At 36.8% G+C, this 24,835-nt stretch overlaps 1 protein-coding gene across 5 annotated transcripts in view; it reads left to right on the top strand.

Annotated features, from left to right (window-relative positions):
- Positions 1–24,835, top strand: part of Astn2 (astrotactin 2) — a 770,953-nt gene that overhangs the window by 555,568 nt on the left and 190,550 nt on the right. For all 5 annotated transcript variants that reach the window (XM_010639452.2, XM_010639450.2, XM_010639451.2 and 2 more), the window contains one exon: positions 24,078–24,343. In XM_010639452.2, the coding sequence (XP_010637754.1) occupies positions 24,078–24,343 (266 nt within the window). The remainder of the gene's footprint in view (positions 1–24,077; positions 24,344–24,835) is intronic.

The following is a 24,835-nucleotide window of genomic DNA, read 5'->3' as shown; positions in this document are numbered from 1 at the left end:
TATATATATATATATGTATATATATTTCCTAATTTAGTGGTAAATTCATTTAAGGACCTAGTTAGAGAAATGGAACTTGGTGGTTACAGGTAGAATGTCTGTATCAATGTACCTTTATTGCTAATTTGTCACTACATAACATATAACTCACAACTTTGCCACTTAAAACAACACATACTTAGTATCTCACAGATTCTGTGATTCAAGAATCCAAGCACAATTTAGGTGGGTTCTTTGCTTTACAGTGTCTCACATTGCTGCAATCAAATTAATTTATAAGATCACTTATGTAGCTGGCTAGATTCAGCTTCTGTTGATGGTGTCAGTTCCTTGATGGCTTTAGTGTGGTGTCTGCTCTCCATTCTTTGCCACATGAGCCACTCCATTAATAATTTCACTTCATCAAAGCCTACAAGAAGGAGTCAGCTAACAGGATATAAGCCACACAGTCTTTTGTAACTAATCACACAAGTGGCACCTCCTCCCTATTATCCTATTGGTTGGAAGCAAGATATTCAAATGAAAGAGGCTATAACAGGCAGTGTACATCAGCAAGCATCTTCTTGTCTTTTGTCTTCCTTCTATTCCTTTTTTTCCTCCTTTCCTCTCAATCTATTGTGTGTGTGCCTGTTTGTCCGTCTGTACAGCTACCTATCTAGTCCTACAGCTTACTGAAACTGACTCATTCTCCATATGCCATATTTCATACCTGTATTTTTCTCAGTCCAGCCAACACCTGATCCATGCTACTTGCTCAGTAGATGATTGAATTCAATTTAAATTTAGTGAATAAAAGAGTATTTGAAAAGAATCAAATAATATGTAAGTATATATACTTAATTATATATAATATATATAATTGTATAAATTATATGTTAAGTGTATATAATATATATTATATATAATATGTATAACATATATAATTATATGTAATCATTATATATATATGAATGTAAAAATTTACAAAGTTCTTCTTAGCATGTTCATACATACTTAATAATGATGCTAGGTATCCAACAAGTGTTTTTCCAATTAATATAAATTTGATACTTATTTATCTAATATGAGGAAAAGTTTGAAATAATTTTTTTCCAGCCTTCATATCTGTCAAACTGGCTATGTTAAGAAATTTGTCAGGTTGACAAGCTCATCTTTGAACAAATAAGAATGAATAAACATCTTTGTGGAGGGAGATTTTTTTCCTTTTCATTTTTGTCTTTGGCTGATGCAGCCACAAGTCAGAATTTTGAAGCTTTAATATCCTGTACATTTATGTTCACTGACTAGATACAATTTATAATGGTTTGAACTAGTATGGAGGATGAAAGGCCACATCCTTTGTAGCACTGAAGTCTTGCCTAGAGCACATTCCTTGTGTAGTTTCACCAGTCTCAACCTAACTCATTGATAAATAAGGGCTACCGGGAGTGTTTTCATGTGCCTGATTTCTTCCGAGTCCCGTATCTCAACCCTTGTGCCAGATTTCTTGTTCTTCTTGGCTCCAGGATTTCTACCACCCTTTCTTTTTCTGGTGATTATCACTGACCCATCAGTTGACATTTGCAAGACTAGCTGTATACTGGGACAGTCACCTTGGCCGAGTCTCTTCACATATTCTTTTCATGTCATTGCTGATCTAATAGGTTGTTTTATTTCGTATAAATATAAACAAATATAATGCTGTTCTAAGATTTAAAACATAATGCGCAAGAAATTATTGATTAACCGGGCTTTATTTAAAGACTTCTCTGCAAAAGACAATCTAAAGGTAATGACAACATATGCCACAGATTTGGAGAAAATCTGCAAAAGCCAACAAAGCACTGTTAGGCATCTGATAAATCAGTTAGTTAAAATACACAAAGAACTCTTCAAACTCAGCAATAACAAAACAAATAGCTTGAATAAAAAGGGTTTTGAAATAATTAAGAGCTGAGTGTGGTGGCTCATGCCTGTAATCCTCTCATTCAGGACGCTGAGGCTAGAGGATCAAATTGAACCTAGTCTCACTTACATACTGGTTCAACGCTGGCCTGGACTATAGAGTGGTGTTGTCCTATCTCAGAAAAAAATAGATATATACCTTATCAAAGAAGATACATAGATGACAATTTATATGACAATTATCAAAAAGATATGTGGATAATAATGTAGATATATAGATGAAAAATGTTTCACATTATATGTCATCAGAGAAGTACAAAAATGGCCAAATCCAGAAAATTGACACCACCAAGTACTGAAATGTGAAGCAACCTTCACTGTCAGTGTGGATGCAAAATGGCGTAGCCACTTTGGCAGGTGTTTTCAAAACAAAATGTGCAGTCCTGAGATCTCATACTTGAGCTTTTTGGTATACACCCAAAGGAATTGAAAACATATCCTTACAAAAGCCTGTATATGAACATTTATAGCAGCTTTACTCATAATTACCCAAACTTGGGAGTGACCAAGATGTTCTTTAGCAGATTAATGCATAGATGAAAGGTGGTATATCCAGACAAGGTACGCAGTGCTCACAAAAAAGAAATAGCTCTTACATTGTTAAAATACAGAGGCCCCTAAAAGACTCATTAGTAATTGAAAGAAGGCAGTCTGAAAAGACTATAAAGCTGCATGACTCCAACTGTATAACATCCTGGACAAGTAAAAATTGTAGAGATTTTAGATCAGTGGTTGTTAGGGGCTTGAGCAATGCACAGGTAGAGCTCAGGATTTTTAGGGCAGTGAAAATATGTTGTGTATACTGTAATGGCAGATGTATTCTCCTCAGAAATCCGTGCCTTTATCAACTTTGTATAATTCTTTTGGCAGGTGTCCTAATGTTTCATTAAGGATATTTTCAAGTATGTATACTGGGAGAGTAAATAATATAGTGAGTCTCTGTGTACCTATTACACCACCATTGTCAATATTTTAGCAATTTTGTTTCAGCTATTGCTCAACCCCAATTTGTTTTTTTTTTGTTGTTGTTGTTGTTGAAATTTGGACCAAATCTCAGCTATCATGTCATTCCTGCTATGAACACCTCAGTATATATTTTTAATGGATAGATATTTTAAGATAATATAAGATCTAGTAGTTCATACTCAATTTTTTTTTTGTTTTGTTTTGTTTTGAGACAGGGTCTTACTATGTAGTTGAGACTGACCTGGAACTCACTGTAGCCCAGGTATCTAGTAGTTCATACTCAATTTTTTTTTTGTTTTGTTTTGTTTTGAGACAGGGTCTTACTATGTAGTTGAGACTGACCTGGAACTCTATATGTAGCCCAGGCTGGTCTCAAACTCACAGTGATCCTCCTGCCTCAGCCTCCTGAGTGCTAGGATTATAGGTGTGCACCACTCCACCTGGCTTGTACTCAAATTTTTAAAAGTTGAATATAAAAAATTGATTTTTAAAATACTTTTGATAGTGCCTATATTTAAATAAGGATATAAAATGCCCATATGTTGTACTAGGTCTCTTTTAATTTATAAAGACTACACACTGTTGTCCATTCTGTTATTTGTTGAAGATATCATTTCATTTGCCCTTTAAAATGCTCTGTACCAGTTGGGCTTAGTGGCACACACCTGTAATCCCAGTACTCAAAAGGCTGAAGCAAGAGGTTTGCCATGAGTTCAAAGCCAGCCTGGGCTATGCAGTGAGTTCGAGGCCAGCCTGAAATACATAGTGTCAGCCTGTCTCAGAAAAACCTAATAAACCTGCAAACTATTCTAGATTGCAAATTTAATTGATTGATTCCTTATAGTGATGTTTATTTTATTGCTTTCTAGGAATTCATCACTTGTTTTCATTTTCTGGACTCCTTTTATAGAATGATGAATACTATTCACCCCTTTCTTTGAATAATATTTTTGATTGCATAAAACTACATAGCAACTACAGAAGAAACTGTATGAAGATATTGTCCTCAAAATATTTTTCAAATGTATTAATGTATGTACTCCTTCACTGGTGACAAGATCTAGTGAATAGTCTAATAAAATTTCTGAGTAGAACATCAGTATTTTGAGATATTTGTAGCAACTGTAATGTGATACAAATATAGGCAAATTCAATCATGTAAAAGACATAGAATATTTTGCTACTACTCCAGTGCACTGTTACATTCAAAATTTAGAGTAATCCCACATAGCAATACAAAGATTTTTTCCATACTCACGAATCCCTGAATTCTATCCATGGGTTTAAGGATTATCACCTAAAGTATACAAGTGCTGTGTACTTCCTATAAAATCATATCAGGATTTAATGTCTGGTTGTAGTATATTTACTAATGATAAGTAATCTGCAGATTCAATTCCTCTCAGTTTGATCTATTCATTAGAAACTTTCCCATCAGCCTTCCTTATAATAGTTTTAGGATTCACTGATGATAATTTTCTACATGTATTACTTTTTTAGATAGTGCACATAATAATTTTATCATTCTTTCTGCCTTTATTACCAGTAATATTTCCATTAAAATGTAATTGCCTTGAAGTCCAGTTCATCTGATAAAAACATGAATAATACTTGACTCTAATTAATTTTCAGAATAATATATTGATCTCCTAGCAATCTCTAATAGTGACCAATGAGCTTTTTTGTTGGTTATTGGTTTATTTAGTTTGGATTGGGTTTTAATGTAATTGAAGTTTACTTTCAGAGAATGTTATGAATTAATGGAAATATGTTTCTTTGATAAATTTCAGTCTTTTGCTACCATTATCTTTGATGTTCAAATTGTTTCAGGTTAGGCTGATATAAGTCCTTTGAAGTTGGTTTCCATGTCATTTTGAAATCACCCTTTAGTCTTGACCTTGCCTTAGGTGTAGCAGAACATCCTAGGCTTATCTTGAGCCATATTTATTCCAGACTTGAAATCAGAAAATTTTCAAGAATCTTTTTTCTTTTTCTTTTCAATGGAAAATGGTATTTAGAAATCAGTATTGGGGCATTATGTCCATTCATTTCTAGTACGTTGTCTTTACTACTTGGCCTTTTCAGTGGACATATCTGTCTACTTGAACTTTCAGGTTACAGAACTTTTCTTTAACTTCTTTTGTTTTATATCTAGACTGTCTTATGCTGAAAATCTTAGTCCTTAATGTCAGTAACGTAATGGCTTTTTTGCTATAACCAAAAATATGCATGTAATAGTTTAAAAATTACAATACCAGTGTTAAAACTGTAGATAAGATCATTAAATCTAGTTTAGAATTATTTGAAGATCATTTTGTTTCTAATGTTTATCACTAAGCATATAACACCCAAATACTACATGATAAAGCCTCTTGAAATTATTTTCTCTATTTAATTCTGTCAACAATTTGATATACAGTTGAGTTTTTCAGTTTGTATATAATTCATAAAGATAAGTTTTATCTTTTTTTATTTTTTTAAAAAAATGCAAAAATTTCTTTGTGAGTGTAAAGCTAAAATGAAATATATGGAAACACTCTGTGTCTTTGTCATCTTGCTTGATCCTGTTTCTTGGAGTCCCTTATAGGTAACCATGTTATTAGTTTGGTTAATAATTTCAAAATTCTTAGTGAACTATACACACACACACACACACACACACACACACATATACTATGTATAAATGTATAGTGAAACACACACACATATACATTTATATACCTTTTGTGTCAAAAGCAGGGAGAACAGAAATACATTATTTCCAGGAAAAGTACTATAGACACTGCTGAGTGCATTGCTTTTTTCCAATTTAATAAAGTAGATTTGTCTTTATTTTATATCACATATGATAAAAATTGTTCTGATTCCTTTTTAAGTACAGTATCTACCCTACTTTCAGATATCATAATTTTCAACAAGTTCACTATCAATTTTCCATAGATTTTTCTTTTAGGAGTTTTATTGCTCATCACTATGGTGTAATGGGTAGAAGTATCAGAATTTATGTGTTCAAATACAGTTTATAACTGCCTAGACCTGACTCTCTAGCAATAGAGAATAGTGGCAGGCAGCTTAAATAGCAAAAAAAGTGCTTAGAAATAAAGATAGGTGGAAGTGTCAGTTCAGTTCTTCTTGAACTCCTTCTTTCATCACCATTAGGAAGCAATAATGAAACACACCTTTCATAGCTGCTAGGATTTATAGAGACCAAGTATAATAATGTGTGCAAAACAAGTAGCAGAATATCTGGCCTGGAATATGTGCCTGTAAGATTGTAGCAATTGTTAATATTTATTTTACTGATCACGTCAATTTTAAGACACAATTTCTGATGAGTTTCAATTTTTTAATTTTAATTTTGCTTTTCGTTAGATGACCCCATTAGTCTCCGCCTCTAGCAGCACAGCTACAGAGAAGAGAACAGCTAATAAGAGAAGGAACTCACAATGGAACATGTTATGGAATGCCTGTTAATATGTTTTAAAGTAATGGTTTAATTCTAGTATTGTCAAGATTTTGATAAAAATAGAGAAATGAGAAAGCAAGACTGAGATTCTCCTATTAAAGTGGTCAGAAGGTTATAATTTTATTTCCTAATGGTTTTTCTAACCAAAGGCAATAGCTGACCCCGCCCTAGGTTCACACCCTGCTGTAGGTTTGGTGCTGCCAACCTCCTGTCACAGGAGGGTCTGATATTCTCTGTTCATTCGCTTTCCTGCCTCTAGGTCATGTCTGAGCAGGATAGTCTGGGAGTCTTCATTTAACCAAGGCATTAGTATCTCAAAGGCCTCTTGTTCCCTAAGCTCTGTCCAATAATAATCCTTTGACCCACAACTGGAAGGAAGAGGAAGGAACTAGTCTTTGAGTCATGCATTTACCAGTACATTTTGATCAGAGTTTTTAGCAAAGTAGAGGAACTAGATTCCAGGGAAAAGGCAAGCCTCTCTGATACTTCAAGCTCCATTTAATAGAAAAAGCGCTTTTGGAGTCAGAGTTTGACTTCACAAAGTCTGTCACCTCTCAAAAACCTCTTATCTTCTCAACTATAATATAATTGTAAAAATTATGACATTTCTTCATCCCAAACACACTGAAGATTCAATGAGATCTGGTAGATTCAGTTGTATCTTGTGCTTAATAAAAACTAGAAGGCTGGGAAAGGTGAGCTTCTTTTCTACTCTTTTTCAAGCACTTATCCTAGCTATATTGTTATAATAATAAAAAAGAGTATTAAGACACTTAGTTGGCTACTCAGCGTCTGGCATGGGCACATATTATCTTTTTTTAAAATTGTTTATTGGTACATTTTAGGTATACAGTACAGTTACATTCATTGTTAGGATCTTGTGCCTCTACATGACAGGTCTTGGTTCTCATTTTTTCCCCTTGTCCCTGCCCTCCCTTCAGCCCTTCTCCCCTCCCCATTTAAAACCACTTTATTTCCATATTTTCATTTTCTCACATTTTTTCTTTTCCCTTATTACCCTTCCCACCTTCCCTACACCTTTAGACCTTTTCTTCCCATTTCACAATGTCAGTTATCTCATTAGGATCTTATGTACTATTACAGTTTATTCACACCAGAGAAACTATTTGGTATTTACACGTGTGACTTATTTATTTCACTTAGGAGTATATCCTCAATATGTATTCATTTTCCTAAGAATGAATTTAATTTCTCATTCTTTATGGCTGAGTAGTATTCCACGTTATAGAAAAATCACATCTTATTTATCCAGCTTCCAACTGATGGGTAAATGGGCTGTTTCCAAATTTTAGTTTTAACAAACTGTGCCACTATAAACATAGGTGCACATATATCTCTGTGATATGATTCTTTTAATTCTTTTGGAAATATACCCAGCAGAGGTATGGCTGGGTCACATGGAACCTCTAGTCCTAGCTCTCTGAGGTATCTCCATATTGATTTCCATAGTGGTTGCACCAGTCTGCACTCCCACCAACAATGGAGAAGGTTTCCTTTCTCCTCACAACCCCTGCAACATTTGTTATTGTGTGATTTCTTGTTAGCAGCCATTCTTTGTGGAGTGAGGTGGAATCTCAGCGTTGTTTTCATCTGCATTTCTTGGATGACCAGTGATGTAGAACATTTTTTCATATATTTAATTACTGCTTTTATTTCTTTTTCTTAGACGTGTCTATACATTTCAGATGCCCATTTTTGAATTGAGTCTTTATATTTTGAGTTCTTTTTATATTCTAGATAACAGTCCTTTGTCTGAGGAGCAGCTGGTAAAAATTTTTTCCCACATTGTAGGTTGTCTGTTAGTTCTGTTGATGGTTTCTTTTGCAGCGCAGAAGCTTTTTAATAAGATAAGATCCCACTTGTTGATTCTTTCTGCTACTTCCCGTGCTACTGAGGATTTGTTCATAAAATCTTTTCCTATGCCAGTGTCTTCCAGAGTTCTACCTAACTTATCTTCTAGTAAGTTTAGTGTTTCTGTTTTAATATTTAGATCTTTATTAATCCACTTGGATTTTAATTTAGTGCATGGTGAAAGATAAGGGTCGAATTTTAATCTATGGCAGGTTAAGATTGAGTTTTTCCAGCACTATTTATTGAAGAGGCTATCTTTCCTCCACTGAGGATGGTCAGCTTCTTTGTCAAAAATGAGGTAGCTGAGTACATCTGGAATTGTTTTTGTGTTTTCCAATCTGTTCCACTGATCCTCAGGTCTGTTTCTTTGCCAGTACCATGCTATTTTTATCACAGTGGCTTTATAGTATAGTTTCAAATTGGGAGTTGTTATACCTGCTGTCACGTGTCTGTTGCCTAGGATGGCTTTTTATATTCTAGGTCTCTTATGGTTGCAAATGAATTTTTGGATTCTTTATTCTAGTTCTGTGAAATATAGTGTTGGGATTTCAATTGGCATTGCATTGAGTATGTATAGCAGTTTTGGTAGTATGGCCATTTTCACTGTGTTGATTCTTCCTACCCAGGAGCAGGGTATACCTTTCCATTTTTTTATATCCTCTTTGATCTCTTTTTTCAGAGTGCTGTAGTTTTCAGTGTAGAGGTCTTTTGCTTCTTTTGTTAGATTGATTCCTTGATACTTCATTTTTTTGGATGTTATTGTGAAAGGAATTGTTTCCCTAATTTCTCTTTCAGTAAGTCTGTTATTTGTACAAGAAGGCTATTGATGTTTGGGTGTTCACCTTGTATCCAGCGACTCTACTAAATCTGTCAATTAAGTCTAGAAATCTTTTGGTAGAGTTTTTTGGGTCTTCAAAGTAGAGTATCATATCGTCAGCAAATAATGACAGTTTAACTTCTTCCTTTCCTATCTTTATTGCTTTAATTTCTTTCTCTTGTCTAATTGCTGTGGATAATGTTTCCAGAACTATATTGAAGAGGAGTGGTGATAGTGGGCATCCTTGTCTTGTTCCTGATTTTAACATGAAACTTTTCAGTTTTTGGCCATTTAATATGATGTTAGCTGTTGGTTTTTCATAGATAGACTTTATTAAGTTGAGATAGAGACCATCTATTCCAATTTTTTGCAGAGTTTTTCTCATGAATGGGTGTTGAATTTTGCCAAATGCTTTTTCTGCATCTATCGAGAGGATCCTATGGTTTTTGTCCTTGACTCTGTTAAAGTAGCGTATTACATTTATTGACTTACGTATGTTGAATGATCCTTGCATCCCTGGAATAAATCCGACTTGGTCAGGATGTATGATCTTCTTGATGATCCTTTGTATTCTGTTTGCTAGTATCTTATTAAGGATTTTTGCATCTATATTCCTTAAGGAGATTGGCCTGTAGTTCTCTTTTTTAGTTGTGTCTTTCCCTGGTTTGAGAATCAAAGTGATGCTTGCTTCCAGGAATGAATTTGGAAGTATTGCTTCCCTTTCAATTTCATTGAAAAGTTTGAAGAGTAAAGGCAGTAATTCTTCTCTAAATGTCTTGTAAAATTCAGGAGTGAATCCATCAGGATCCGGGCTTTTCTTTGTTGATAAATTTTTAATTACATTTTCAATTTCACTTACTGTAATTGGGGTGTTTAAAATGCTTTTATCTTCTTTGTTCAGCTTTGGTAATTCATAAGTATCTAAAAATCTGTCCATTTCTTTTGTGTTTTCCAATTTATTAGATTCTAGGTTCTCAAAGTAGGTATTAATGATCCTCTGGATTTCTGTTGGATCTGTTGTGACTTCACCTTTTTCATTCCTAATTGCATGGATCTGTGCCTTTTCTTTACTTTTTTTTGATAAGATTAGCTAAGGGTACATCAATTTTATTTATTCTTTCAGAAAACCCACTGTTTGTTTCATTTATTTTTTGTATCATTTTCTTAGTTTCCATTGCATTGATTTCTGCTCAAATCTTTATAATTTCCTCTCTTGTTCGAGCTTTGGGTTTTTCTTGCTCTTGTTTTTCTAGGAGTCTAAGAGTCATCATTAGGTTGTTTATTTGAGCTCGCTCAAATAGCAGTCAGTGCTATGAATTTTCCATGTAGAACTGCTTTCATTGTGTCCCATAGATTCCTGTATGTTGTATTGCATTTTCATTTATTTGTAAAAACTGTCTGATTTCTTCTTTAATTTCCTCTGAGATCCATTGATTGTTCAGGAGAGTGTTGTTCAGTTTCCATGTGTTTGTGAAGCTCCTACAGTTTCTTGTGCTATTGATCTCCAGCTTGATTGCACTATGATCTGATAATATACAGGGGATAACTTCAATTCTTTTGCATTTATTCAGAACTGTTCTATGAGCTAGTATGTGATCTATCTTGGAGAATGACCCATGAGCAGCCAAAAAGAATGTATATTCTGATTTTGTGGGGTGGAATACTCTATAGACGTCTATTAAGTCCATGTGTTCCAAAGCTTGTTTCAGTTCTAGTATTTCATTGTTGATTTTCTGCCTAGATGATCTGTCAATTTGTGATAGTGGGGTATTTAAATCCCCCACTACAATTGTATTAGTGCTTATTTGGTTTTTCATGTTACTTAATATTTGTTTTATATATTTGGGGGCATTAATATTTGGTGCATGTATGTTTATGATTGTCATCTCTTCCTCTTGAATTTTTCCCTTTACAAGGATGTAGTGGCCTTCTTTGTCTCTTAATGAATATTTGTTTGAAATTTACTTTGTGAATAAGATTGCTACCCCTGCTTTTTTCTGGGCTCCTGTCTCATGGAGAATTGTTTTCCATCCTTTCACTTTCAGTCTATGGACTTCTTTTTGCACTAGGTGTGTTTTTTGTATACAGCATATTGTTGGATTTTGCTTTTTATTCCATTCTGCCAGCCTTTTTCTCTTGATTGGTGAGTTGAGGCCATTGCCATTGATGGTTATAACTGATATGTTCTGACTTATTATTGTCATGTTATTGTCCTTTTTTTGACTCTTTTTACTCCCCCTCTTTTAGTTTCTTTCCTTGCCTATTTGATTTGTTCTGTTGAGCCTCATGGTGTTGTGACCTTCATTGTCCTTTTCTAGGATATTATTTAGAATTCCTTGTAGTGCTGGTTTGGTGTTCATGAAGTTTCTCAGGTGTTCTTTGTCATGGAAGTATCTTATTTCCCCATCTATTTTGAAAGAGAGTTTTATAGGATACATCAGTCTAGGTTGGAGGTTGTTTTCTTTTAAGGACTTGAAATACCTCACTCCAGGCTCTCCTTGACCTGAGGGTTAGTGTTGAAAAGTCTGCTGTGATTCTGATGGTCTTTCCTTTGCATGTGATTTGTTTCTTTTCTCTTACTACTTGTAGTATTTTGTTCTTCTGTTGTATTTCTGGGATCTTAATTATTATATGTCTAGGTGTAGATTTTTTTTTTCTTCGTGGCTAGTTGGAGTTCTGTATGCCTCACTTATCTGTAGTCTAATTCTTCCCTTCTGTTTGGGAAGTTTTCTGTCATTAATTCTGTGAACAGCTTTTTAAAGTCATTTTTATTTTCTCCTGCTACTTCATGGATTCCTATCAGTCTTATGTTATTCTTCTTTGCATCATCTAGAAGTTGTTGAATCGATTTCTCATGATCCCCTACTGTTTTTAAGAAACCTCTCTTTTCAAGGTCACTGACTGCAGTCCTATCTTCTATATCTGAAATTCTATCTTCGCAATCTTTTATTCTGTTGTACATATTTTCAATAAAGTTTTTAATCTCCTGGATATCTGTTTGAATCTGTTTTATGGATTCCATTTCTTTCCTATGTGGGGCATTCATTGTTTCCATTTCTTTCTTCTTCTGGGCTTTCATGGCTTCTATCATGGTCCTGAGCTCATCTATTTTTTTTCTCAGTTTCTGTTCTACAGTCTTGAATCATGACTTTCATTTTGCTCACCATCTCAATGGTTATCTGGGAAATTATTTCTATTGCGAATTTTTCTAGAGCCTGATTGATCTGTTTTGTTCCTTCCTGTGCTATGGGTTTGGGGTGTCCTGCTGGTTCACTATCATACTTTTCATCCTCATTTGTCCTACTGTTTGCCATTGGTGAACTGGAAGTCTGTCTTTGTGTCTTGCTTAAGTGTTTTCTCATTTTTTTTTGTTGTTGTTGTTGAGTTGTCTTTGGTTTAATTTCTGGGTTATTACTTAAATCTTTCTGATATAGTTGCGCTTTAGCTTTTGAGTCTCTAATGCCTCATAGACATTCTCATTTTCATAATATCAGAGAAAACAACTCATTAAATCAATCACAATCCTTTATCCCAATTGATACATTCAGCAGCATAATAGAATCAAGCACAACTTGCAGTTTGACCACTTGTTGTAGTCATTAATCTATAACCTTTAAACCATGTGAATTAAATTAAAATCAAGAAGCAGCCCAAAATATGTTTGCAGTGCATATGCTTTTCAATATAGCATCTTTACCATTTAGGATGGGGGCTTAGACAGAGTTAGGACAAGAGAAGTAGATAAGTGAAAGTATTGGAAGAGGTTTCAAGTGAAACCAGAAGACATAGAATGACCATACAATCTTTCCGAAACTTTTGACTTCAAAAAGGATAGACAGAGTGCAAGAGTAAGGACAAGAATATATCCCCTTAACAGTAACAGGGGCTCTCTTTCCCTTGAAACTACTGACCCATGAGTGAGGTAAAATGACAGAAGAAAAGAACATAAAGAAAAAAGAAAAAAATAATAAAAGGAGAAGTCTGAGTTAGGGTAGGAGCAGGAATAGAAAGCGAGATGAGGGATAATATGGCGGAGCAAGAGACTGAGTTGCCGAAAGAGGACAGAAAAAAGAAAGAAATTGCAGGGTGGAATGAGGAAAAGAAAGAAAAAAAAGAATTTGAAGGGCCCCTTTCAGACTATGTCTTTGCTGTCATAATATACCATGTGCACAGCTATGTGCAGAACCAAGTCCCCTAATCTCAGTTAACCAATGGCAGATCCCCACGACTCAGACTGACCTCAGGCTACAAGGCCTAAATTTAGTTCCCCGACCTGCAGGGTTGAACTCCATACAGTTCTAGTACAGGTTCCTCCCCCCTTTCTTTAAAGATGTTCAAAGTTGTGAGTTCAGAAAAATACCCTTTATGACCACCTATACCTCTGCAGAGTGGGTCCAAGGACTGACCAGTTAGGAGGTCTGAGAGCAGGGGGGGGGGTGTCGTGGGGGTGTCTTGGGGGGTGTTTCAAGGGTACCCGCACAGCTACCTTCCTCGCTGGGGCTAGTGGCAGAGCAGCGGGCACACATTATCTTAAACCATAATAACATTTTATGGTCAATGATGGTGTCCTTATTTATACAGTAAAACATACAGGCTTCTACTGAGGAAGTAGTTTCCATGTGCTCATGCAAGTCTGTGCATAGCCTGCCTGCACATCTCCTTGTGTATGCACTAAGATGTGCTCCTCTGGTTGGCTGAATTATGTGGTCACAGACTTGGCGAGTAGAGCTGAAAATGGATCAGGTCCCTCCTCATCCTCTTGCGTTGTCACCCTTTTGCAGGGCTCAACTTGTATAACTAGACATAGCTCCCCTGTAGCATGCTTAGTTTTGACCAAACTGCAATTTGAACTCAGCTGACACACACACACACACACACACACACACACACCTGCCTTCAGTGCATAGCACTGGATAGACTTGTAAAGAAAGGGTCATTCAGAATTCTTTTAATTATTTCCCAAGAGTCCCCTGTATCTCAGCTCAGCCTTTACTGTCTCCTTTGCTGCCCTCAGTGCCTACCAAGTGTGCTTGGCACACAGTAATCACTGGCATGGAAAGATGATTTACTAGTTTCCCAAGAGCAATCATCTTAAACAGGCACTAGAGGGCAGCAGGAGATCACACATGGCCTATATTTAAACCTTCAATTACTGGTCACAATCTACCTTTCCTCAAGAGGCAGAAATGATAATTAAGTTAAGTGCTGAGTAGTCCCTGATTCTGGCTAAGACAGCAGCCACTACTGGGCTACTGGGCAGTGACTAGGGTCCCTATTTCACAGACAGTATAACCCTTGCAGCGGCTTACTTGTTTTCACTTGAAGACAGATAACTGCTTATAGGTTACACTATATCATGCTGAGCCTCAGTTCTCACATCTGTAAGAGAGGACAACAATTTCTTCTTTGTTGGATGATAGTGAAGACCATACGAAATCATAGGTGTAAATTGAGTAATTAAACATCTCTCATTTGATTCTTAGAAGAGTTGAATGAGGAATTAGGATCCCCATTGTACAAATGACAAAAATCAATGTTATAAAGATAAAGTGACTTGCCTATGATCTGAAATCTAGGTAATGTGACTCAATAGCTTTGATCTTAAGTGTTCAAGTTGACAGTAGTCTACTCAGTAGTAGAAAGCAGATGGATGTGGGTAAATATCTTAGAAGCATCGGGCAGGTTTCAAGGGAAGGTGTAGAGATTCTGACATGCATAGGAATTGAGTAATGGTGGCATAAAGGCCGAGGAGCAGAAGAAATGACCATTGATGTTCCTGACACTTTAGAATTGGAGATTCCTCATTGGGTTCTGTTTCTAGTTAATCTTTCAATTTAAGTACTAATATTGGCATTTTACAGGTGAGAAAATAGAGCCTTAGAGGGGATAAGTGATCCAAAGGGATCTAGCTAGAATATCAAAGATCTAGAATTCAAAGTTAAGCAAGCCACTGTGCTATAGCTACCTGTCTGTGATTTTTCTTATGTGTGCATTTAGGAGCAAAGCTTCCAGTAAAGTTATATCAGTCAATCACTTGTTTGGCAGTTTTGTAAACCTGCTCTCCTTTTTGTGGACTCTCCACTGTTGCTTTTCTTTCCATTTCCCCAAATTGTACACCTGGGTTATAGCATATACATAAACACTATCAGAAGCCAGTCAAGAATGCCCCACCATTTCTGTGGTATGGATTTCATTCACCTATCCAATTGATTAATCATAGCATGAATTTAAGTCGGGGCAAACTTGCATAGTGCAGGTAAGGAATCTAAATAGCATAAAGCTCTTAACCCTGAGTTAGAGAAATGCAGTTTTTAAATGGGAATTTAGTTTAACAGCTTTCTCACAATGGGCCTTCTCACATCATCTGAAGTGTCTAAGAAAGAATTGGAGGATGATTTAATGATTGAGACATTAGATAGGATTTCCAACCAGATGACCTTTAAAATGCCTTCCACCTGTTAGAACTTATTAGCCTGTGAAAATGAGTGTGGAAATTGGGGGTTGCTTGGGATAGTAAGTACAGGGAAGGGTCTTAGAATGGGGAGGAGGACGCACCAACGCAGAGAGTCACAATCGGTGGTAACATTTTTAAAAGAGGAGATATGTTCAGGGCAAGAAGCGGCACTAGGTATTAATAGCTAGACTGGTCACTAGCTGTGTGGCTTTGGGCAAATTACCTCACAAAGTGTAAGTCAGGACAGTGGAAACCACCTGCCTTTGGGGCTGTGGTAGTAAACTGAGATAGTATGTTTAGAGTCCAATAAATATTACCCAAAGAGAAGAATTGAGGAGAAAAGTCAGGCCCACACATTCATCTATTCATTTATTCAGATACTTAACTACAAATTGTGTACACAGTATCAGACATTGAACTCTGTATTGGGAATACAAAAGCTCACTAAAACTTGCTGTGACCCTTGTACTTTTGGAGCTAACGATTTAGTTGGTGAAACAGATATTCTTTTTAACCAGCACATTAATTAAACTTACAGACGTGATAGGCCCTATAGCAATGATGTCACTAGTTCAGTTGATACTAGAAATTGAGAATAGTCAAATATAATCTATGAATATTGAGTTGGTTTCAACACTGCTTTTAGTGTATTTTCTTGGATCATCTTTCAATACCTGAGATGAAAATCATAGCAGACCTTGCCTAATCTGTTATCACTTGTGAAATAGATAATGCTGTAGACATTTTACATTGCTAACACTTTCAAATAAAGAATTAGGATGTCCAGTCCAAAATTATAATCGAACCTAAATTTGGCATGTTAGATCAGAGCTCCTTGCCTTTTCAGTGGGATCATTAGGAGTTGGGATATTGCTGACCTTCATTCTCTTTCTGTAACTTGTACTTCTTCCTCTCCTTCCACAATCAAAGCAGAAGGAAGGAGGAATTGCTAAGGATTGGGATGATCTTACTTGTTTTGGTATCCTGTTATCTATCTCTGTACTCTCTGGTTCTAGAAGATTTTAAAGCTCTTCCTTTCTCTTGGGGAGAGGGGTTAAAGGGGCTTGGTGGTGATCCCCATGGCTAAGAATTTCTCCCAAGATATGAAGTATTGCAGTTTCCCTTTAGTTCCTATAGATCCTCCAACCTGCTGGTCCACTGGCTGTTTACTTCATGGAAACTCATTCTGGATCCCACTCACCTTATGTTAGCATTCCTCAGGCAGGACACAAAACAGCTCCAGGCCACCTCTTTCTCCATATCTGGTCCAGGGAAAACAAAAATATTTTTCTCCTGGAAACCTCTGAAGTTTATCCTGATACCACTGAAGTCCCTTCTGATGCAGGCTAGTCATGCAGGATACTGGAGCTTTTTCAGGTGGAGAAAAACCTTATTCCAGTATTTTCCCAGTTGCTGATAACAAATAAGTTCTCCAAGTAACACTTGGAGGTCCTTGTTACAAAACTTGGAGTTAAAGGACAGCATGCTCTACATACATGTCCCACCTGGGGCACTGGGGATCCCAAATGTGGTAGTGGTTCTCTCCAAAGAAAATTTTCCTTAAATCCTTTCTTTCTACTCTATGATCTCTTTTTATTTCCTTGTTTTGGCTAACATGTTTAGAGTTATGAAACTACTTAGAATTCATCTCCTTTGTAAATTCTGGAACTAGGGGCCTGACTTTGGGACCTCACTTCTATTATAACCCAGTGTCTCAATAGAAATTACAATTTTAACATCCTGTTGCAACAACAACAATATAATTATAACAACCACAATAACAACTAGTATTTACTAAGTGCTTAACCTGTGCCAGGCACCTTATTTAATCCTCAAAATGACTCATTTAGGTTTGTACTGTTATTTATAAAGGACGTGCCAATGATGCTGGATTTTGTTAGGCTGAGAAGTTCAAATTGTGCAACACAGAAGCACAGGCCTTAACTGATGGCATTTTCACTGGCTATTTTCCCTTTGTTAAGGATATTTGTATGAGTCCTTGAGTCTGGCCTCAGAGTAACTGCTTTCCTCCAACAGGAGACAGTAACTCCACCTAAGAAATGATCCCATTTCAGTAATTCCACAGAGGCTATTGCTGTAAGAAAGGCCATTCTTTATGACATAAAAGTCTTAACCTTCTCCCCCTCCCTTAATGTTTCTAATTTGAGCCCCTCTGGTCCCTGTGGAGCCTTTAAATGCTTCAACTGTGAGCCTCTTGCCAAAGCAAGCCCGTTTGACTAGGGAGGCAGCACCCTGCACTGCTGTCTCCGAATACTGAGCAAACATCCGTGCAGCTTTCGCTCTCCCAAGAAGCCCTTAGTCTGATGCCTTTGTCTTGTTTTCTGGATGAGGGCAAACAGTGCCATCACCTCCTGCTGAAAATCCCTGGCTGCCCTCCCAACAAGGAGTTGTCACTTCAACTGAGGCTTTTTTTTTTTTTTTTGGTGGTGGCAACAAAATAATACCCAGCAGGAATTTGGGAGGAGAAAAAAGAAAGTTCAGTTGGCAGGTTCTCAAATAAATGGGTTGTAGTGTCATCGGAACTGAATTGGATATGATTCTATTTTGGAATCATTGTTCAGAGGGATGGGAAATGTGAACAGAGGATAAGTTTCTTCAAAAATGCTCTTTATTCTTGGCCTATGAAATGCAGCATATTTTAACCTAATTTTCCCATTCTCTCAATGGCAAGGTCTACATGCAAATATGGAGGAGGCCAGAACCTCAGGAAAACAGATCAGATCTTCTTCATATGTTGTCTTTTCATTTGAGAGGGCTCATTTTACTTATGAAGAGGTTGTGTCTAGAAAAGAGTCTGGATTACCTGTCGTGCTTATAATTCCAATAACCTGCCTCTTAGATTCACTGATGGTTTGAGAAGATAGCAGAGCTATTAGAGTATGTAATGCTACTATATATTAAACAGATAATTCATTGAAAATATTTCTGAAAGCCTACTCTGCTCTCGGAACTGGGTAGGGTAGGTATGGAAATCAGCAAAACTGATACTGTCTTTGCCCTCATGCAGTTGATAGTCTTGGGACAATTATACCAGAGATCAGGATACCATGAGGATCTGTAATATGAAATATTAGTATACGTGAATGGCATGGAGATTCAGGAAAGGTTTTCTGGGGAATTAGCACTTGAATTGATCTCTGAAGGCTCAGTCAGGGCCTGAGGGCAGAATGCAGGGAAGCATTTTTACAGAGAAGAGCATGCACCAGGACTGACAAGAAACACACCAGATAACTTAAAGTTTATTCAAGTGAGGGGCCAGGGATTTAGCTCAGTGGTTCTTCAGCTTGCCTTGCAAGCACAAGGTCCTGACTTTGATTCCCAGTACCAAAAAAAAAAAAAAAAAGTTACTTAAGTGGAAAGTAGAACTAAGTGGGATAAAATTTGTTTGTGATTACTGGAGCAGCAATGGGTTGTCTAGATCTGTATAGTCTGTGTCCCACTTCGTGGGTTCTGATCTATACCTTTAGAGTAGAAGAGTAGCAAGGAAGAGTTTCAAGCAGGAGAGGACAACTGTATACAGTCTGCCTTTTGAAAATCTGACTTTAGGCACAGTGTGGGGTTAAGCAGAAGCAGTTAGCTTTCACAAGGACAATTAAGGAAATGACTCATGATCTTCCCCAAGACAACCTTTAAGAAAAAAATTATTCTTAATAAATATTCATGGGACTTAGAGGTAAGTCCATTTCCCTCTTTTGGTCTTAGGTTCCTCACTAGTTAAGCAAAAAGTTGGACCAGATGATTGCCAAGTGCCCTTGTTTTGCAAAACCAGCCCATAGATTCAGCTGATCATTCCACACTGCTACTGTGGTACAGTATTTAGCTTGGACTATCAGCTTTTAACCCTTCTCACTGGAAGGATAGATTCAAAAAGCTAAAGATTCCATTAGCAAAAGCAGAGCAGCAAAGTTCTATAGATTACTTTGTTATTAAATGAAGTAATAGTGCTCACTTCAGCAGCATGTATACAAAAATTAGAATAAATGGAGTTATATCTTTAACCCAATGCCAATAGACATTTGTGTGTTCAAGGGAACTTTTATTAACATCTCCAAGTTACTTTTTTCTAAATTAAATTATGTGTCTATGGCAAGATGTTATACAGTACATGCTGTCAGTATTTTAAATATGAGATAATTAGTTCAGGTGATGAATTGGTTATCAGAAGTCTCAGGTCATCTACTAAAATGATCACTAATTCCCTATTTTGGCCTTCTTTGGGACACACTTTCTCGTTGATTAAAATGGGAGGGTTTTTACTAGGCCAGAGTTTTCAAAAGCATGCTGTTTCAATAAGTTTTTATTTTTTAATGGAGAAAAGATGTTCCACTCTATCTTTTCTCCTTAGAGATTCACTGTCCAAGTATATTGATGGTCTATTTGATTCTGTTTTTTATTTTGTAGTTTTTGTGGTATTAAGAATTGAACACAGAGCTTTTTGCATTTTAGACAAGTACTCCAATAATAGAGCTACGTGCCTACACTTTTTAATTTTATTTTGAGAAATGGTCCACCTAAATTTTCCAGAACTTGAACTTTCCATCCTTCTGCCTCAGCCTACAAGTACTTGGAATTATAGGTGTGCACCCCCCACAACCAGTTAAGTTTTAACTAATCCATCATATTGCCATATTCCTGGGACACTCTCTCTCTCTCTCTCTCTCTCTCAAACTTACTTTCTTCCTTTGTAAATTAAAGCTATATTGGGGTTGCCAAACTTTTTCTGAAAAGGGTCAGATACTACACATTTTAGCCTTTGTATGCCATAGTTTTTATTGTAACTACTCAGTTCTGCCACTATGGTCATATACAACACATAAAGGAATGGGAGTGGCTGTGTCCTAATAAAAGTTTATTTACAAAAGCCAGAAGTAGGTTGAGTTTGCTGCATGGGTCATAGTTTGTGAAATCTAGGCCAGAGTATAGGCTAGCTGATTTGCTATACCCTCAGAGGTATGACTGCTTTCTGATTTTCGCCACTTCCAAGTGTGAAGTCTCCCTTCTCCAAAACTATTCCACTGGCCTACAGTTCTAAAACTTACTATCATTCTCTTCTCTTGACATGTTCATATATAAGACTGTCTCCATCTTCCCAGCTGCTGAGATGCCTTCTTCACAGCCTTGTTTTGTTTATTTTAGTAACTGCCCATCTTTAATCCCTCTGAAGGATTGGTTAGCCAGGATTTGCCTTGTCTTCCTCCCCTAGAGCCTTTGATCTGATGCTCATAAGCATTTGCTGACAGCCAGACAGAAAAGGTGGAGCCCAGATCCCAGGCCTGAGGGCCCAGAGAGTAATGAATGAAGCCTGCGTTTATTTGTATTTCTAATTGGCAAGTCTGTTTCCAGATCAGCTGCGTGTCACTGCAAGCCTAGAGCACAATCAAGAGAAAAACTTTAGTTCTCCTAGATCTCAGTGCCCAAGGTCCCCGTGTCCCGAGGACACCCTGTCTCAATTTCTACCAGGTTTGGTAGAAGCTTATGTTTGGATTAAACCGTGGCCCTTATCTGTATAGACAGATTATGTTTTTTTTGCTACTCAGCTTGAGCATTACTCATCTTTGGGGACACCATTCACATAGTCTATGATATAAATGTAACCCTCTGAATTAAACAAATCACTTTGTGTCTTCATACTTTTTGATATAGCATATAATTTTCTTTCTTTATTTTTTTCTTCTTTTTAAATAAAATCTTACATAGAGGTCGATCTCTTAAAGACAAAAATGAAACGGTTCCATTTGAAGCTGAAATTGCAGTTTGAGTCCATGCCCAGTCAGTTTCCCTCTTGCCTTATATATGCAGTTGCTAATTACTGCTTAGGATTTCTAGAACCTCTATAGGAGAATTTTGGGATATCTAGACTAGGTCATAAATATAGTTCCATCTATTCAGAATTCCATAAGCTCCCTCTAATGGAGTCTGCAGAACATCACTGCCACATATTGGGCACTGAAGGTGGCCAGAGTGGGAGGGCCCCTGGTCTCCAAGAGTTGATAATATTTTTGGAAAAGTTAGAAGGAAGAGAAATTGAATTTAAGATCTTCTAAGTAGGAGTGTTTATTGAGAAAAGAGGGTCTGGAGCAGTAAGGAAAGACTTTCTGAAGAATAGAGCATTAATGAACAGAAAAGATTGGAAAGGCAAAGGAGAAAAGTAGGGTAGGGTAAGCAAAGGCGTAGAGATAGGGAATGCAATTTTATTAGCCAACAAAGCACAGAATGAATGTGGGTGAATCACTTCTTAGTGAAGAAACAGGAAAGGAATTTTGAGTAAGGGAACAAATGAGCACCGAAGAGGCTGCAGAGATATAATCAAACAAAACTGGGAATTACAGTGAAATTGCATGGATTCAAAGCTTATCTTTCTCTCATTATATTGCCTTATAAAGAATATAAAACTGGAAAAAAATTTTATGTATTTATTTTTTGAATTAATTTTTGGTTCAATTTAAATATACGTAATGATCACATTCATCAAAGGGAGTTTGTTCTTATACATGATATAACTTGATTATTCTTTTTTCCCATCCCCCTTCCCTCCCTTCAACTTCCACTCCCCACTTATTTGCAGAAGCTTTGTTTCCATTTTTTCCTTCTTTACCAATTTTTTCCCTCTTTTTCCCCCTCCCACTTTCATATTTTCCCTTTCCTTTTGAACAATTTCTTTCTTTATATTATCTGTTATACATTTTGGTCCTTATTCACCCTTTCAGTTTCTCATACCAGACAGACAATGCAGCATTTACACATGGCGGATTTATTTCACTTAAGAGTATAGTCTCAAGTTGCACCCATTTAGCTATAAATACCTCAAGTTTATCTTTCCTTGTGGCTGAGTAGTACTCCATTATATGAAAAAAAAACACGTCTTTTTTATCCATTCATCAGTTGATTGGCATTTGGGTTGTTTGCAAGATTTAGCTATTACAAACTGTGCTGCTATAAACATGGATGCACAGATATCATTATGGTATGTTGCTTTTGATTCTTTTGGGAAGATACCCAGCAAGAAAATAGTTAGGTCAAATGGGACCTCTAATCCTAAATTTCTTAGGAATTTCCATCCTGATTTCCACTTTGGTTGTACCAGTCTGTATACCAGTCTGTACCAATAGTGGAGAAAGTTTCCTTTCTCTCCACATCCCTGCCAGCATTTGTTATTATTGATTTCTTGATAATAGCCGTTCTTTCTGTAGTGAGATGAAATCTCAGTTTTGTTTTACCTTGCATTTCTTGGATGACCAGCGATAAGTTTTTTCTTATATTTGTTTGCCATTTCTACTTCTTTGTCTGAGAAGTGTCTATTCATTTCAGAGGCCAATTTTTGGATTGGGTCATTAAATTTGGGGGATCCGATTTTTTTCAATTCTTTGTATGTTCTAGATATTAGTCTTTTATCTGAGAGGCTACTGCCTCAAATTTTTTTCCACTCTGTGGATTGTCTTTTCATTCTGCTGGTGATTCTTTTGTCTTGCAAAATCTTTTTAATAAGATGAGATCCAAGTGGTTGATTCTTTGAGCTATTTCCTGTGCCATGTTGGTTTTGTTCATGAAGTCATTACTTAACCCTGTGTCCTCAACAGCACTACCTATTCTCTCTTCCAGAAGATTTAGTGCTTCTGTTTTAATATATGATCCATTTTAACTTTAGTGCCTGGTGAGAGACATGGGTCTAGTTTTAATCTTTGCCATGTAGAAAGCCAGTTTTCCCAGCATCACTAATTAAAGAGGCTATCTTTTCCCCAGTGAACATGTTTGACCCCTTTGTCAAAGGTAAGGTGGCTGAGTGTGTCTGGTGTTATTTCCACCTCGTCTAGTCTGTTCCATTGATCCTCAGGTGTGTTTTGTGGAACAAAATTTTTTAAGAAGAGTGTAACTTTTGCACCTTGACAACAGAAAGAAGAGAATTTCTGGTTGAGAGGAGTATCTTTGAGTGTTTACATCTTGGAGAATCACTTAGTATTCTTTTAATTAATTTTCTTGGTACATTTTAAGTATACAATATAATGACATTCATCATTGGAAATTCGTACCTTGACATAATATATCTAGGTTCTTATTTTTTCCCCGCATTCATAAAAACTTTGCTTCCATTTTTTTCCTTTTCTCATATTAATTCCATTCCATTACCTTCTTTCCTTTCCCCAGCCCCTCCCGCTTCCCCTTCCCCTTTGGACCTTTTCTTCCTATTTCACATTATTTATGATACCTTTTCATCCTTATTTACATTTTAGGTTTCTCACACCAGAGAAATATTCTGTATTTACACATGTGTGTCCTAGTCTTACCTACCACTCTAAACATGAAGAAAGTGAAGGCTAGAGGATACTTGGAATAAGTGGTAGGATAACACACCATTCTGATCTCTGAATCCTCAGGCTAGTGGTCTGTTCAAGTCATCATGAACAAATCATCCTATGACTGTTTTTTTTTTTTCTTACAAATACCAGCTCCTTAGAAAATTCTCTCAATGGGTTCAAGAATTAGGCCTTTTGAACAATACTAAATTTACTTCTATCACTTCCTGTTTTGTGCCTCTTCAGAGACAACAGAGCTGGGCAGCAAGAAGGAGCTCAAGTCCATGCCCTTCATCACCTACCTCTCAGGTCTACTGACGGCCCAGATGCTATCAGATGACCAGCTCATCTCAGGTGTGGAGATTCGCTGTGAGGAGAAGGGTCGTTGTCCCTCTACATGCCATCTTTGCCGTCGGCCAGGCAAGGAGCAGCTGAGTCCCACCCCCGTGTTGCTCGAAATCAACCGTGTGGTACCACTTTACACCCTCATCCAAGACAATGGCACAAAAGAGGTGAGCTCCCCTGGCACAGCCTGCAAGTCAAACCTGACCAACTCTCCTATCTCCTTCCCATATGCACCCTTTCTTTGTCTATAGGGATCCTCCTCCTCCTCCTCCGCAACTCCACCAACACCACTACCATCACCACCAACAAAATCATGGTGACTACTGCATTTTTGATTCCTTATGTTCTAAATACTTATATAGCTTGGTGACACTAATTTATATAACCGATACATCATCAAATATCAGTGTCTCAATACAACAACAGTTGTATTTTTATTGGTGTGGAGTTCCAAGTAGATGCTTTTGATTGATGGGTGGCTTTTCTCCTCTGAGAACCTTTCAGTACCCAGCCTGTTTTATCTTGTGCATCAATAACAGTTGCTGTGGAAGGAGAAAAATCTTTGAAGGACTGCTTGGGAAAGGCTGAAATGGGGCAAATGTCATTTCAGCTCTGATTCTATCAATGACAATGTGGACATTGTCCACACCTGGCTTCAA

Source organism: Fukomys damarensis, unplaced genomic scaffold (assembly GCF_012274545.1).
Source record: "Fukomys damarensis isolate Sample0158 unplaced genomic scaffold, DMR_v1.0_HiC HiC_scaffold_36, whole genome shotgun sequence".
In the NCBI taxonomy this organism is placed as follows: domain Eukaryota; kingdom Metazoa; phylum Chordata; class Mammalia; order Rodentia; family Bathyergidae; genus Fukomys; species Fukomys damarensis.
This window is presented reverse-complemented; position numbering and strand designations above follow the sequence as displayed.